Below are 15,689 nucleotides of genomic sequence, written 5' to 3'. Positions count from 1 at the left end.
ATTTACATGTGGCACAGATTTGAGTACAACGTGGTACTCATAATAACCATTACTGCTGGAGGATGGTTGTAGCTGGTGAATCCGTGATACATAACCATTTGGAGATGTTGAAGATGTAGAGCTGGTCAATGAAAATCCCCAAAGGCCTGGATTAGGATGAGCACTGTGGAGTGGAGAGAACATACCCAGCCCTGGGCAGATGAACCAAACACATCCACACCACTGCTGAAAATGTTATAAAGGGAGAGAAATCTGAAATGTTGGCATCATTGGCGATAGTGAGAAGTTCAAATATTTATTTGGAGGATGAAGTATTAAATTCGTTGTGGCACGTACCAGTAATCCCCAAACCTGTGAAACCGAGGCAGGAGGGTTGAGTTCAAAGTTAGCCTTGCCTACACAGTTGGGTTCTAGGACAGCATGTACTACCCAAAGACGTGTCTTAAATAACAAAAACAAAAACAAAAAACACTTGAGATGGTGTGCATGGTATATTATACCCTTTAATGTGGTCAGCCTCCCAAGTAAAGTATTGCTAATTATTTAAAATACAAATATTATGAGTTTTAATGTTAGATGATTTTTTTTTAACTTTAAAGTAGTTACTAATAGTACAACCATCCATTTTCTGAATAAAAAAGATCTTTAGTAGAGTGGTTGAAACACTTTCACTGAACTACTTTCATGGTACAATTATATTGTCTTTCTGCAGAATATTTCACTAAGTTGCTAAGTACCAATTTTACTAAGTTAAGAAAAACCAAGTGATTATTAAATTAGCCATTAGGCTTAAATTATTGGTCTATACCACAGTTTCTAGCATATTTTATAAAATTAAATATGCTGTTGTAAATATGTTGTAATAAAAAGAAAATGTAGTCTATTTCATTGTAGCTTAATTACTGCAAGAAACTTTGTATTTATTTTTGCAAAGTAAGAATCCAAACTATGTAATCCCAGCACTTGGGGAGGCAGAGGCAAGCAGATCTCTGAGTTCAAAGCCAGCCTGGTATACAATGTAAGCCCAGGACAGCCAAAGCTACACAGAGAAACCCTGTTTCCAAAAAACAAAACAAAACAAAACAATCCAAACTATTGAGTAAGAGTAAAGGATCACGGGCCAATGAGGTGGCTCAGCAGGTAAAGGGTCTTGCCCCCAAACCCAACACTCTGAAGTTAATCTCTGGAACACGTGTGGTGAACAGAGAGCGCCAGCTCCTGCCCATTGTCCTTCACTTGCACATGTGTGCCCACACTCATACACACACCCCACATAAATAAATGAATGTAAACACTATGCTCTAGCCAGTAACACCCACTTTTGCATATAGACATGCATACATTAGTAGCCAGGGCCTGCACTGCGCCTCTCTGTCTTCTGAGTTCAGGTCACCTGGCATTTATACGAGAGAAGAGACCCAGAGAGGTAAATAAAAACTAGGTGGTAAGGAAAAATGAGAGTGGGCACAAGGACATGTGGGTCATAGAAGAGGAAAAGAGACTTGGGTGTGGGAAAGATATAAGGGAGCTTAGGAATAGCAGAGTGATGGAGAGAAGGAGAACAGAAACCCTGAAACACTTTGTTCAAAGATGCAAAGTGGTATTTAATCCCTCGTGTACAAATTTTAAAAATAAAAACATGTTTAAAAATCTTCAGAAAAATACACAATCAACTTACACACTTAAGAACATCTCTGGTATCAGTCCCCTTGTTTTCATGTGAACGCGGTGACCACCAGCCCTACACCCATACATAGGCAGTGCCAAGGTGCCAACCTGTATTTCATACTGTTAATGAAGATTGGGGTTTTACTCATGTTGGAAGGCATAGCAGAAATTTCAGGAGAGTAAGCCAATGTATATGTTTGTTCATATTGGATTACTTTAACTAGCTACCAAATTCCTTCCCTTCCTTGCTAGAGAAGCTAGTGAGCATTTAGTAGAGGTAGTTCTGGAGCCCAGAACACATCACCTAGGCAGGCCCAGAGAACAGGAACTGGACAGAGCCCGAGGCAGTGGGAACACTCACAGTGTAGGTGGTAGGAAGTGCTCCTTTAGACGCGGGAAGTTAGAAAAGCCCGGGATGGACTGAGTGTGGTAGTGCAGGAGCCTTTAATACCTGCGCTCAAAAAGGGGATCTCTGAGTTCAGGGCCAGCCTAGACTAGAGCAGGCTAGCCAGGCTACATAGTGAGACACTGTCTTTCTATTTTCCCTCTCCCTCCTTCCCCTCCCTCCCCTCTGCCCCCAGCCCAATCCACAGCTCCTCTATTTGTTTTTACAAAAGGCAGGCATCCCATGGATGGCAGCCCAACATGACATGTTAAGTTGCAATGAGGCTAGGCACCTTCCTTCTCCTCATGTCAAGGCTAGACAAGGCCACTCAGTAGGAGGAAAAGGGTCCCAAGAGCAGGCAAAACAGTCAGAAACAGCCCCTGCTCCCGCTGTTAGGAGTCCCATAAAAAAAACCCTAGCCACACAACCATGATATATCTGCAGAAGGACTTGGTCATTCCATGTAGGCTCCCTGATTGTGGGTTCAGTCTCTTTGAGCTACTATGAGCCCAGGTTAGTTGATTCTGTGGATTTTCTTGGGGTATCCTTCACCCTACTGGATCCTACAATCCTTCCTCCTCCTCTTTCACTGGATTCCCCACGATCCTCCTCATGTTTGGCTGTGGGCCTCCGCATCTGTTTCTATCAGTTGCTGGGTGAAGCCTCTCTAATGACAACTGGGCTAGGCACCAATCTATGAGTATGGCAGACTATCATTAGGAATCATTTTATTTTAGCCTAGCTCTCTGGGCTGTCCAGCATCTGGTTCCTGGCCCTCCAGACAGTGTCAGGGGTGGGCTCCCACTCATGGCATGGGACTCAAGCTGGACCAGTCATTGGTTAGCCACTCCCACGAGTTGTGCCACCTTTACCCCAGCACATCTTATGGCAGGACAGATTGTAGGCTGAAGGGTTTTGGCTGGGTTGGTGTCCCAGTCTCTCCACTGGAAGTCTTGCCTGGTTACAGGAGATGGCCAGTTCAGGCTCTGTATCCCCCATTGCTAGGACTCTTAGCTAGGTTCCCTGTAGTAAATTCCTGAGAGTTTTCATTGCACCACAGTTGTTAGCCCCTCTCGGAGGTGCTCCCCTATTCCAGTTGTCCCTCCCAGTACTCTCTCCCTCCATTCCCCCCACACCTCGTCCCTCCTGTTCTAGTCCCCTCCTCCTTTCTCCAGTTCCTAGTCTGTTTCCCCTTCCCAGGGAGATTCATGCACCCCCTGGTCAGCTCCCCTTGTCACTTGGCTTCTCAGGGTCTGTGGATTATAGCATGGTCATCCTTTACTTTGTAGCTACTATCCACTTACATGTGAGTACATACCAAGTTTGTCTTTCTGGAGGTCCTGTCTTAAATTTTTTAAATAAAAATAAAGCCCAGTTATAAAATATAAAAATGAATTTTTTTGCATATTATAACATGGTTTGGGGAAAATAGTACAAAATGTTAAGCTTTCTACCTTTTTAAATTACATTTCTAGTTATTACATTTGCAAACTGGCATTTTAGAGAGTTTCATAGAGAGCATGGAATATAGATGAGCCATTGGCTTTCTGAAGAATCTATTAGAGACACACATTTCACCTGTTCCTTTGTTACCATAAATAATATTCCTGATACCTATAGTATTTTTCATCCAAACACCACTTCTTCATCTGAGAAAATACAAATGCACTTACAAGCTGGTTCTCCGTATGTGTCCAGAGAACTGGATAGGTCTGTGGCATTCTCCACATTGACGGAAGGCATCTTAGATGGTGATAGAAATATTTTTATTTGAAAAATTGAAGTATAAACATTTCCCTGACATTCTAACAGTTTTCAGGGGGAAAGTATGTTCCTGGTGAAAACCTCTAAGTTTCTTTGGGAGAAGATATATCATCTTTTCAACCCCCTCCTAAGGTTTCTGTCTAAATGGCTCACAGTTAAATTTAAGTTTCTATATTTAGATAGGATTCTGTTTATATACCAACTACCAGTATCCAGGGAATCCAGTGGGAAAGCTGACACAGGAGGAGCTGCGGGTCCTTCCTATAGTCTGCTCATTCAGAGATGGTTTGAGGCTTATTTAGTTAGCAGGATGGTTTAAACAGTCATGCAGAGGTCCTTCCGCACAAATGCACCATTGAATCTCGAAAACAATGAAGAGGGCAGTGTGAGGAGTACTCAGGAGTGTGTGTTATTGTTTTATTCCATTCAAAGAAAGGCACGTGGTGGGGGGTGGAACAGCAACTTTCATATGTAAATATGTTTATAATACTTAAGATGGGGAGAGTTAGTTTTGTGCAATCAGCACAGTTTGATCAAATTTGGAAGAATTTACAGGCACATTTTTCTCACATGTGCTCCAGCATCTTGATTTTTTTCAGATGGACCCACTTTATGTTCCTTCCAACTAATCAAAATAAGAAACTGAGTTTGCCTTTGCCAAAAACTAGAACTATCGTTTTTCACATTCTTTTATTTTCCAGGTCATTTTCAAGTAAGATTATGTTTCTAGGGCTTCTGAATTCCTGAAAACTCTCGGCTTTGCAGCTCTGAGGGCCCAGATGGACATTTCAGGGGATCTGGCTTTTCGGGCACTGTGTTTTGCCTTGTGCATCCCAGATACAGTTCACTTTTGTGTGCGTGTAATTAGTGTGGAAAGAAATTAATGCCGTCCAGTAGTATGATTTATGGACTGAATCCTTTAGCCACTGAAGACTTGCCAAAGCGAAAAGTTTTTTTTTTTTCCTTTGGATATTAGAAACAGCTTCTGTTTTGTTGATCTTTAAAGTACTGAATAGGCCTATTTCACATCCTACCAGCATGGGAGCTCAGGTTAATAATATACTTATTCAACTAGTGATACTGAGCGAAGCCATTGCACACATGGGTAGGAAGGATACAATTTCATAAAATTATTTTCAGGTGTATTAATGTATTTCTGGAAGCTGCATATGATTTTTCTTTGCATGAAGGAGATCAAGCATTTTTGTTTATTGTATCTATTACAGGTGGGCTCATAAACTAATTTAATTGCATTTTTTAATATCTTAAAACACAGGGAGCTCTGCTTTAAAAAAAAAAAAAAGCAATAACGTGATTGCTGGGTTACCCCAGGTCATTATTGTAGGTGGTTTATCTCTCTTGAGACATTATGATTGTACTACGTGTAATTTCTATTGCTCAGGCGATATCCTGCATTTCCTTTGTTGTAGTTACAGCAAGCTGCAGAAGTCTCCCAGCTGCGGGGAGCAAGGGTGATCTCTGCTGAAGATCTTCTGTTCTTGATGCGAAAAGATAAGGTAATACAGAACAATTCCACTGTCCTAATCACGAGGCCTGATGCTTAACTGAACTCCAATAAGGAAAGGATGGGCCCCATTAGAGCTGCAGATGAAAATCCTAACCACTGACGCAGTGATTTGCCTTCACCATTTACACGACAAGATGCACCTATTACGAGAGTTGTTTGGTTTGGGCATGAGCAGATCTCTTATGCACAAACTGCCCTACAGTTAATTTTTACTCTCCCTTGTACTTGTGTAGACATTTTCATTGCTATCTCATTCCCCTCAGTACTGACTTTTCTCTGTTCTTATAAATAGTGTTTCTGAGTAGCACATTTCTTTTTCTCCTCAGTTTGCACCTTAATACTAATAGAATTCAGACTTTCACAGAATCATTTTTAACTTGAAACACAAAATTTATTCTCTGCACTGACTTATAAAAATAATCAAATTAATGCAAGTAGTTTTATAAAAGCTGAACTCTGGCTATTAAGATATTAAATCTGATTGACATTTGTATGACTCTTTTCATCATAATTTTCCATGAGTAGCTAGTTGAATAAATTCTGTTCTACTTTACCTGTTTTAATCAACAGACTGTTAACATGAAAAAGATGTAAAGGAAAAGAAAGGGTTGTTCAGTATCAGGAAGCTGTCAGGCCACTTGAGGCAGTCTGTGTGATAATGTGCTTGAGGCATTTACGGCTTGGAGACATTCTTGGTTGGATGGTTAGATGGGGAAGGAGAGATGGTGTCCTGAAGGGTCATGCCCAAGGCGAGGCCCCTGAGGCCTTATGGAGCTTGGAGCAGAGGCCAGCAACCTGACTGGAGGCGTGCTTTCTACAATGGCTCTGGGGATGGCTGGGGAAAGCACTTTATAGAGGCAGCGACGAGGAGGCTTTGTAGGAATTGCCAACTTGTTTTGTGCTTGGAGATCCTGAAGGAGAAGCAGGCATCAGGCCCCACAACAGTGCTGTGCCGAGGAGTCCTAAAGGCTCTTGGCAGAAATAGGGCCCTTAGCAAAAGTCCTGTGGGAGCAGCTGGGAAACAACTGCACTGCTTAGCTCTTCCCAGTACTTCTCAATGGCAGCTATAAAGAGAGAAGCACACACAGTCCATACTGCTGCTCCTTCTCTTGGGAGAAGGGCAGCCATTTAAATCCTATAGAAACTTGAGGGATGTATGCCACTCCACGGTGCATTGCTAGTGTTCAGGACTCTTACCAGGCTATTTTGACCAACCTACAACATACTTGTAACAGAACATTATTAGCTGTCTCATCTTTCTCAAATAATTTTATTTATATTCTGAAGTATTCCAAAAGAATGTAAAGTTGCTTATATAGGAAACATACTAAACAGAATAAAACTAAAATAATGGTTGGAGTGAAAGCAAAGAAAAAAGAAAAAAAGAAGAGCCCTTCAGGGTGTAACATGACTGTTCTTTAGTCGTTGGAGTTTGTAGCCACGGCTTTCCTACACCTGCTGTGCTTTACATATTGCGGGAAGCTGTGTCCCCTGGTCTCCATGAATCCTGTACAGCAGGTCTGTGAGGTGAGGACTTGCCTTAACTTGCACAGGACAGAATTAATCTTCCTCTGTAGTCTACCTCAGGGTCCCTGGATAAAAAGAGTTGCTTAGATAGATTTCTCCTTCGGGGATTTTTAAAATATTGAGCAATATTCATGTAAAGAGCTTTGTACGATGCACTGTGTTTCCACCACTGTTAGAAATCCAAAGCCTGAAGGATTTGTAGTGAGCCAGAGAAGGTACATTCAAGGGTTGGCACAGAATAGCACAGGCCTTATTAGTCACGTAAAGTTCAGTGCTACTATCCTCTTCTAAATCCTCAGAAGACCAGCACCAAGAGCGGCCACCCACTCACAGCCTTTGAGTTCCCCGAAGACAGATTTCCCAGCTTATAGACACTACCCATAACTATCCTGTGAAAGGTTCTCAGGCCAGGTGTGGCAGTGCATGCCCATTAACTCAGCACAAGGTGGGTGGAGGCCAGAGCATCGCAAGTTCAAGTTCTGCCTGGGCTACACAGCAAGGTCTTGTCTCCAAAATCAAATACAAAAGTGAATTGTTAAAACTCCTAGTCCAGATGTTTATAAATCTATTCTACATAATTTTTGTCTCAAAATATATACAAAATTCCAAAGCATAAGTACACTGGCTTACCCAAGGCAATATGGTATTTATTGAAATCATCAAAAGGAATTTAAGATGTTTTCTAAAATATACAAAAAAGTATTATTGTGATTCTGGAATGTCTGGATGGGTGCATGTGAGAACGCCTTGATAGACACATTGTAGCTGTTGCTGAAGGGCTACATTTTTGTTTATATCATTAAGCTAATGATAGTTATGTTTTCCCCAGGGATCACCAGGTACAAGTTGATTGAATTTAATTCTTAAAGCAATTTTTTTTATCAGTAAACAAAAAAAAATACATTATAAACCTTGTACTTTATATTTCAATAGAAAAAACTTAGAAGACTTCTAAAATACATGTTTATCCGAGACTACAAATCGAAGATCATCAAAGGCATTGACGAGGATGACCTCCTGGAAGGTAACTAGACCAAATGCTCACCTGATGGTGACAGAGCCAGCACCTGGAGGACGAGGGGGTGTCAGGAAGCTTGCCCCATGTGTTGTTAATGTGGTCGGCAGTGACTCACCTACTTCCTTGTTGGCAATTTAGCTTTTTGATTTTCTCTTCCGGAACCTGACAGGGCTCAAGTTTCCTCAGATCCTTCTTTCCATAGTGCATGCAGCTTTCTGCCAGGTCTGGTACAGTACCGAGGTTCAGCACAGAGAGAGGCAGCCCTTAGGAGCTGAGGACTCTGCAGGCCTCTTAAGGAAGGGACGTGGAGCACAACATGTGGAAGTTGTTACCTCCTTTAAAAAGAAGGGACAGCCCTAGCAGTAAACTGAAGGCCACGGGAGCCATTGTAGAACAACAAGCAGAGAGAGGTCAATTTAATGTTCAACAGGAGATGAGCACAGCATTCGTGAGGCTGTAGGGTTCGACACTAGTACGCCAAAATGTGGAGCACTGCACTCCCAAGGATGGTAGGAGAAGCAGTAGTTCAGGAGCTAAGAGCACTGACTCAAAGGGCCTGAGTTTGGTTCCAGCACCACGTCAGGCAGCTCACAACCATCTGTAACTCTGGTGCCTCTGGCCTCTTGGGGGCACCTGTGCTCATGCCCACTTATCCACACACAAACCTACATGTAATTTAAAAGAATAAAACAAATCCTTAAAAACAAAGCAAAACAGGCAGCTTGCAGTTACTGGAAATCGGCAGCGAAGTATGGTTCTCAGAGTCCACAGCCAGGAGCTTGAAAAGTGACAGCCACGGGCCATGGACAGCTGGAAGAGACCGCACACACAGGCCTGCACTGTGGAGGGTGAGACAGCAGGGCTGCCCACTCTACCACGCAAGGACAAGCCCACCAAAAGGAACTGTGGTATGTCCATTTTCAAGAATGACAAAATACTAAACATATAAAGACACAGATAGATACGATCTATTAAAAAAAAACAAAAAAACAAAACAAGAAAAGCAAACAACAAAATTGTCTCCTGGGAATCCAGATATAAGATTTAGCAAGCTAAAAACTTCAAAGTAACTATTGTACCATGTTCAAATAAATAAAGGAAATTGTATTTAGAGAAGAACAGTATAAAAACTATGCCTCACAAAATATACAGTATCAAGAAAGAGATTAATTTTTTAATATAATAATAATAATGTATTTTAAGCGCAAATGTGCTCAAGAGGTAGCACTATCAAACCTGATGGCCCAAGTCCCACCACTTAGACCCACATGGTGGAAAGAGAGAACAGAGCCCTGACAGTTATCCTCTGACAAAAATGCCATGGCATGCGCACATCCACTCACATACAGAATTAACAACTAAAGAACAATAAGGAAGATGTAAGGTAATATTACAGAAACTTTGAACTGGCAGGAGAACCAGTAAACTCACATTAAAGATTATATAATCTAAAGAAGCATGAAAATAAGAAAGCAGACAGAGCTTCAGAGAATTACAGGGTACCACTAAGTGCATCGGCATATAATATTATCAGAAGAGATAGGGGTCTACACAGCGCTGATGCATCAGTATATTGTATCAGAAGGGACGGAGCTGGGGAGAGGGAGAAAGTGAGGGAGGGGATCAGAAAAATATTCAAAGAATTAGTGAAGATTAGATTTGAGAAAATTGTTAAACCCTGTTCCAGTACCTCACAAACTAACAAGCTCCATTGGTACAAACTCAGCATCTTCACTGCTATGCACTGTAGAAAAGACAGAATCATGACAGCCATAAGAGAGGGTAGCTGGGGCCCTTGGGAAGTTGATAGATCATAGAAGGAGGATCCTTACAGTAGGGATCAGCGTACTTTTTAAGAGAGACGCCCGGATCTCACATCCTACCGTTCAAAAAGAGGCCTGCACTAGATCCCAGCTCTATCTTGACCTGACATGCCACAGCCAATATAATTCAGATTAGTAAATGTTTGTTGTTTAAACTTCCCAGTCTGCAGTGTATTTTATAGCAGCTTACACTGACCAAGAAAACCCAGCAGGAAGCAGCATACTTACAGGGAAAGGATGAATTCTTTCCTCCTCAGCATGAAGAATAAGACAAGAGTCTGCACTTGTTCCTCTGCTGTGCAGTATTGTACAAAAGGCTTTAGCCTGATGCTTAGGCAGGAAAAAAAAAAACCAAAAACATCTAGATTAGACCAGACAGCATAAAGCTATGTGTGTATTTGACACCCTCTCTATATAGAAGAACATCTTAACCCACTAAAAACTGTTGAAATTAGTGGATACATTCATGAGTTTTCAGGATACAAAATAAATATGTAAACAAAACAAGTGGATAGACTTTACATATACTCAGGACATGCAATCTAAGGTCGTATGGAGAAAGCATGTATAACAACACAAAGAAGATCTTCTCCCAATCTATAGGCTGTCACTTTGTTCTGTTGACAGTGTCCTTTGCCTTACAGAAGCTTCTCAGCTTCATGAGGTCCTATTTATTAATTGTTAATCTTAGAGCCTGAGCTCTTGATGTTCTGTTCAGGAAGTTGTCTCCTGTGCCAATGAGTTCGAGTCTCTTCCCCACTTTTTCTTCTAACAGAGTTAGTGTGTCTGGCTTTATGTTGAGGTCTTTAATGCACTTGGACTTGAGTTTTGTGCAGGGTGATATATATGGATCTATCTACATGTGGACATCCAGTTAATCCAGCACCATTTGTTGGAGATGTTGCCTTTTTTCCATTGTGTGGACTTGGCTTCTTGGTCAGAAATGAAGTGCCCATACACGTATGGGTTTATTTCTGGGTCTTTGATTCAATTGCATTGATCAGCCAGCCTATTTCTGTGCAAGTACCATGCTGTTTTTATTATTGTTGCTGTATAGTACAGCTTGAGACCAGGGATGGAGATTCCTCCAATGATCTTTTATTGTACAGGATTATTTTACCTATTCTGGGTTTTTTGTTTTTCCATATGAAGAGCTTCACCAACCCTACATCTGACAAAAGGATAATACCCAAAATATATAAAGAACTCAGGAAATTAAACACTACCAAACCAAATAATCTAATTTAAAAATGGGGTACAGAGCTAAATAAAATATAGGGGATAGGGAAGTAGGTGGATCCAGAGGGTCCTAGAAACCTACAAGAGGAACATTATGATGGGTGGATCTGAGCCCAGGGGTTCTGCTTGATCAAAAGCACCAACCAAGGACAAAGCGTGCAGCCATCATCAAACCCCTACCCAGATCTAACCAAGGGACAGAACATTCTCCACAGTTAAGTGGAGACTGGGGACTGACTTTCACAGGATCTCTGGTGCCCCATATTTGGCCATGTCCTTTTGTTGGTGAGGCCCAATGGCACTCGGAGGAAGGATAGCAGACTACCAAGAAGAGACTTGATACCCTAGCACCATATTCAGGGGGAGGAAGTCCCCCTTGGTCACAGTCATAGGAAAGGGGGATTGGGGTGAAAGTGGGAGGGAGGGAGGAATGGGAGGATGTATGGGATGGGATAGAAAATGAGATGTAATATGAATTATTTTATTTTTCAATAAAAATGTGTTTAAAAAAAAAAGAATTATCAACAGTGAAACATCCAAATGACTGAGAAACACCCAAAGAGATGCTCAACATTCTTAGTTATGAGGGAAATGCAAATCAAAATGACTCTGAGATTCCATCTTACACCTACCAGAATGGCTAAGATCAAAACTTCAAGTGATAGCACATGCTGGCAAGGATGTGGAGAAAGGAGAACACTCCTCCATTGCTGGTGGGAGTGCAAACTGGTGCTTTCTCAGAAAATTGGGACTAGTGCTACCACAGGAACCAGCCATATCACTCCTAGGCATATCCCTGAAAGAAGCTCCACCATACAACAAGGGCACTTGCTCATGTTCATAGCAGCTTTATTCATAATAGTCAGAATCTGGAAACAACCTAGATGCCCCTCAACTGAAGAATGGATAAAGAAACTGTGGTACATTTACACAATGGAGTACTACTTGGCGATTAAAGACAAGGAAATCTTGAAATTTGCAGGCAAATGAATGAAACTAGAAAACATCATCCTGAGTGAGGTAGCCCAGACCCAGAAAGACACGTATGGTATTTACTCATTAATAAGTGAATATTAGCCCAAAATAGATGTCCTCTGAGAGACCCCGCCCAGCGGGGGATCAGGACAGATGCTGGGACTCACTGCTGGACTCTGAGTGGAGTGCTGAGGATGATATGGAATAATGGGGGCATAGAAGGACCCAGAAAGTTAAGGAGCATCATAAGGAGACCATCAAGGCTGGTGGATTTGGACCCAGGGGGCCCTACACAAACTGTCATACCAACCAAGGACAATACATGCAGCAAACCTAGACCCCCTGTTCAGATATAGCCAATGGAAGGTGCATTCTCCACAATTGTGGGGAGAGTGGGAACTACCTCTGACATGAACTCTGGTGCCTCTAATTTGATCACTTCCCCTTGGTGGGGAGGCCTGGCAGTACTCAGGGGATGGGGAAGCAGGCTATTTAGATGATACCTGATAGGCTGTTGGTCATATGGTAGGGGAGGAGGACCCCTTGTGTCAGAGGTCTAAGGGAGGGGGAATAGGGCAAAAGGAGGAAGATACAAGCAAGGGGATAACAATTGAGATGTAATCTGAATAAATTATAATAAATTGTTTTTAAAAGATTAAGCTTTCAACAAAGTAAAAACAACAATACAAGGAATAAACGATTTTGCAACAAAATTTACTAGTGACCTATAAGATTTCTATGCAGAAACTACAAATCACTGTTGAGAGAAGACTGAGAAATACAAAAGGCAGCCAGCATTCGTGACTAGAAACTCAAGATGGTTAAGGCCTCCTCACCTGGAGCTGTAGGTCACACCAGCTTTTTTGCTGAAATGAACAAAATGATTCTATCATTCATGTGGAAATGTGAGATTTTCAATAGGAAAATATCCATTTCCTACATTGTATATGACCCACAATAGTGAAAACCACCTCAGCAAACAGCCAAGTTGGAGTACTCAAGCTGCTGACTTCAAAAGTGTGCTGTCCATCACCATAAACGCAAGCAGGGTGTGGCCAACCGAAGGACAGACAGGTGCTCGTCAGTGGATCATCAGAACGGAGTCCACAAGGAAGACTGGCAGAGTGTCTCAGTGCTGCTTACAGGGCTTTCAGAGCAGTTCCACGAGGAACGAATAGCTCCTCATCTACAGACAGCGAGACATCTTTGACGTTTAGAGATCTACATAGAGAAGAAACGGGTGATCCCTTCATGCTTCAGTAGCCCTCAAAACAGACCAAAGAACCAAAAACCCTAAGTACAGATCAGGGGGAGCTCACTATAACAGCACAATATATATTTTTTCATTTTTACTATAACTGTATTCACTTGTTTTGTTCCATGGTGAGTGTGTAGAGGTCAGAAGACAATTTGCAGGAGTCAGGTTTTCCCCGTTCACCACATGGGTCCTGGGGTTGAATTTAGGTCATCAGGATTGATGGCAGGCATTTTAGCCTACCAAGCCATCTCCCTGGCCTGTCAAAATAGAAAGCTGTTAAAAGAAAATGGGAATTACTGTTGATAGCCCTGCATAAGGATAGTATTTTGAACACAAGACACCAAAAGTATAGCAACAAAAGAAGCTGCTGTTGAATTAAAAATGATGAAGTTTAAAGCCATTGTGCTTCAAAGAATATGCAACATGAAAAAAAAAAAAGAGAAAATCTTATATACATATCTTTGTTAAGAAATTTGGAGGCAACGTGTATCGAAAACTCTCAATTTCATAATAAAGTCGACAATGCAGCTTGAGAATGGATGAGAGATCTGAGATGACCTTGCAGCAGGAGTAAAGCAGTAGCTAACAGATGCTAGGAAGGGTGGCCAGGGTCCCGCCATCGTGCAGCCAAGTCAGAACCTCAATACTATGCTGCTCCTCACCTCCCAGGACGTCTGTGATTAGACAGATGAAGGAAACACTGTCGAGGCTGTGGCGAGCTTTAGTTTACGTTGCTAGGAGGAGGATAAAATGGCACAGGCATTTCAGAAAGCATCCTGGAAACTTCTCAAAAAAGGGAACCAGCCATTCAACAGCTAGTAAAGCTAAATGAAGAGAGGGGTTCACACAAGACGATTTCATAGGAACTGAAAAGCAGCATCTTTCACAGTAGAAAACTAGAATCAGCACATTATCTGCCAACATAGAAGGATACAGATAAACAGAGCATTAATGCAAGAAATACTTAGGACAAAAAAAAAAAAAGTAGAATTGAATATTGGCATCCTTATATGTCGATGAAGTGGAAAACCTTCACAATGACCACGGATCTTGTATTGTCAAGTAGTGACAGAGGGAAAATGGAAATTCGTGGTTACCTGGAGCTGGAAGCAAGGTTGTTCTAGGGAATCATCTTAGACAGTCTGTCAGACCTCTTAAGGTTGCTGTAGCACATCGTCATCTGCAAAACTTACTGTGCTCCTGGACTGAGCTGTCAAACTACAACTAAAAGGACAATCATACACATGCACGCACACACTCACACATATACACACACACACACTGAACTATCAAACTACAACCAAAAGTAAAATAACGCACATGCGTGCATGCGCGCACACACGCGCGCGCGCGCGCGCACACACACACACACACACACACACACACACACACACACACACACACACACACACACACACCCTCATAATGTTTAAGTTTATGGTTTCCTATGGGCTTCACGTCTCGACCCCTCCAGCATTGGTTTCGTCAGGTCCTGGCTTCAGCTGGCATCTCGTCTAAAGAGTTAGCTGCTGTATTAACATCTGCGTCCAGACTATACCTTGAAAAGATAACGTGTTAATTTCTTAGCATTACCTTGTTCAAACCTGCATAATTCAGGCAAAAATTGACTTAAAATTTACTTCTTTCTACATTAAATGGCGAATGATGTAAATTAGCAGGCATATAACTCTGAAAACATTTCTAAAAAAGTTTATTATAAGCATAGTTTTTATTCTAAACATTTATCAACATTTATTCATAGCAGACAGCAAATACTCAGTACTTATATATGACAACGCTTGAGACATCTTTATTTGGTATATTTAATCATATAACTCAAATGAAAAATATTTTAGTACTTTCTTACTCCCTAAGTCTCACTGATAACTTTATTCATTAATCTGCATTAACCTCCAACTACAATATTTAACAACTTCCTTATGATCCTTTGCATTAACTGTCTGAGTTGTTTTGCTCATGTTATCGTGCCAGGACCTTGTTCCCAGCTCAACTAAGCAACTATATTAATACATAGAGTGGCAGTTTGTCTCTCTGTGTGTGTGATGAGTATGTGTGTTGAGTATAGACACTCATAAACCATGGCACATGTCAGAGGACAACTTTGGATATCAGTCCTTCCCCTAAACCTGGCTTGTTCACTGTTGCATATACCAGATTAGTTGGTCTATGAGTCTGCGGAGCATCTTTTGTCTCAGCCTCCCATCTTCTGGTAGAGCTGTACTGAGCACTGGGATTACAGATGCTCACACTATGCCTCCAGCTTAGATGTCAGTTCTGGGGATCCAAACTTAGGCCATCAGGCATGCATGGCTAGCACCTTACCTACAAAGCCATAGAACCAGCCTAATAGTTCTACATTAAGAGAAAAGAATAAGACCATGGCCCAAAGGAATACAGCTGAAGGAGCAGAGGAAGGCAATTGATGTCTTTGGGCATGTACCCATATCTACAAGTATTCACACCAGCACATACATGTGCATAAC

The 15,689-nt window shown here is 41.7% G+C and overlaps 1 protein-coding gene across 2 annotated transcripts in view; it reads left to right on the top strand.

The window, feature by feature from the left end:
* Supt3h (SPT3 homolog, SAGA and STAGA complex component) overlaps window positions 1-15,689 on the top strand; it is a 328,941-nt gene that overhangs the window by 204,554 nt on the left and 108,698 nt on the right. For both annotated transcript variants that reach the window (XM_051152919.1, XM_051152918.1), the window contains exons 4-5: window positions 5,248-5,334; window positions 7,806-7,896. In XM_051152919.1, coding sequence (XP_051008876.1) covers window positions 5,248-5,334; window positions 7,806-7,896 — 178 coding nt within the window. The remainder of the gene's footprint in view (window positions 1-5,247; window positions 5,335-7,805; window positions 7,897-15,689) is intronic.

This window comes from Acomys russatus, chromosome 11 (genome assembly GCF_903995435.1).
Source record: "Acomys russatus chromosome 11, mAcoRus1.1, whole genome shotgun sequence".
Lineage (NCBI taxonomy): Eukaryota > Metazoa > Chordata > Mammalia > Rodentia > Muridae > Acomys > Acomys russatus.
The sequence above is the reverse complement of the archived record's forward strand: the minus strand, read 5'-3'. Positions and strand labels throughout refer to the sequence as shown.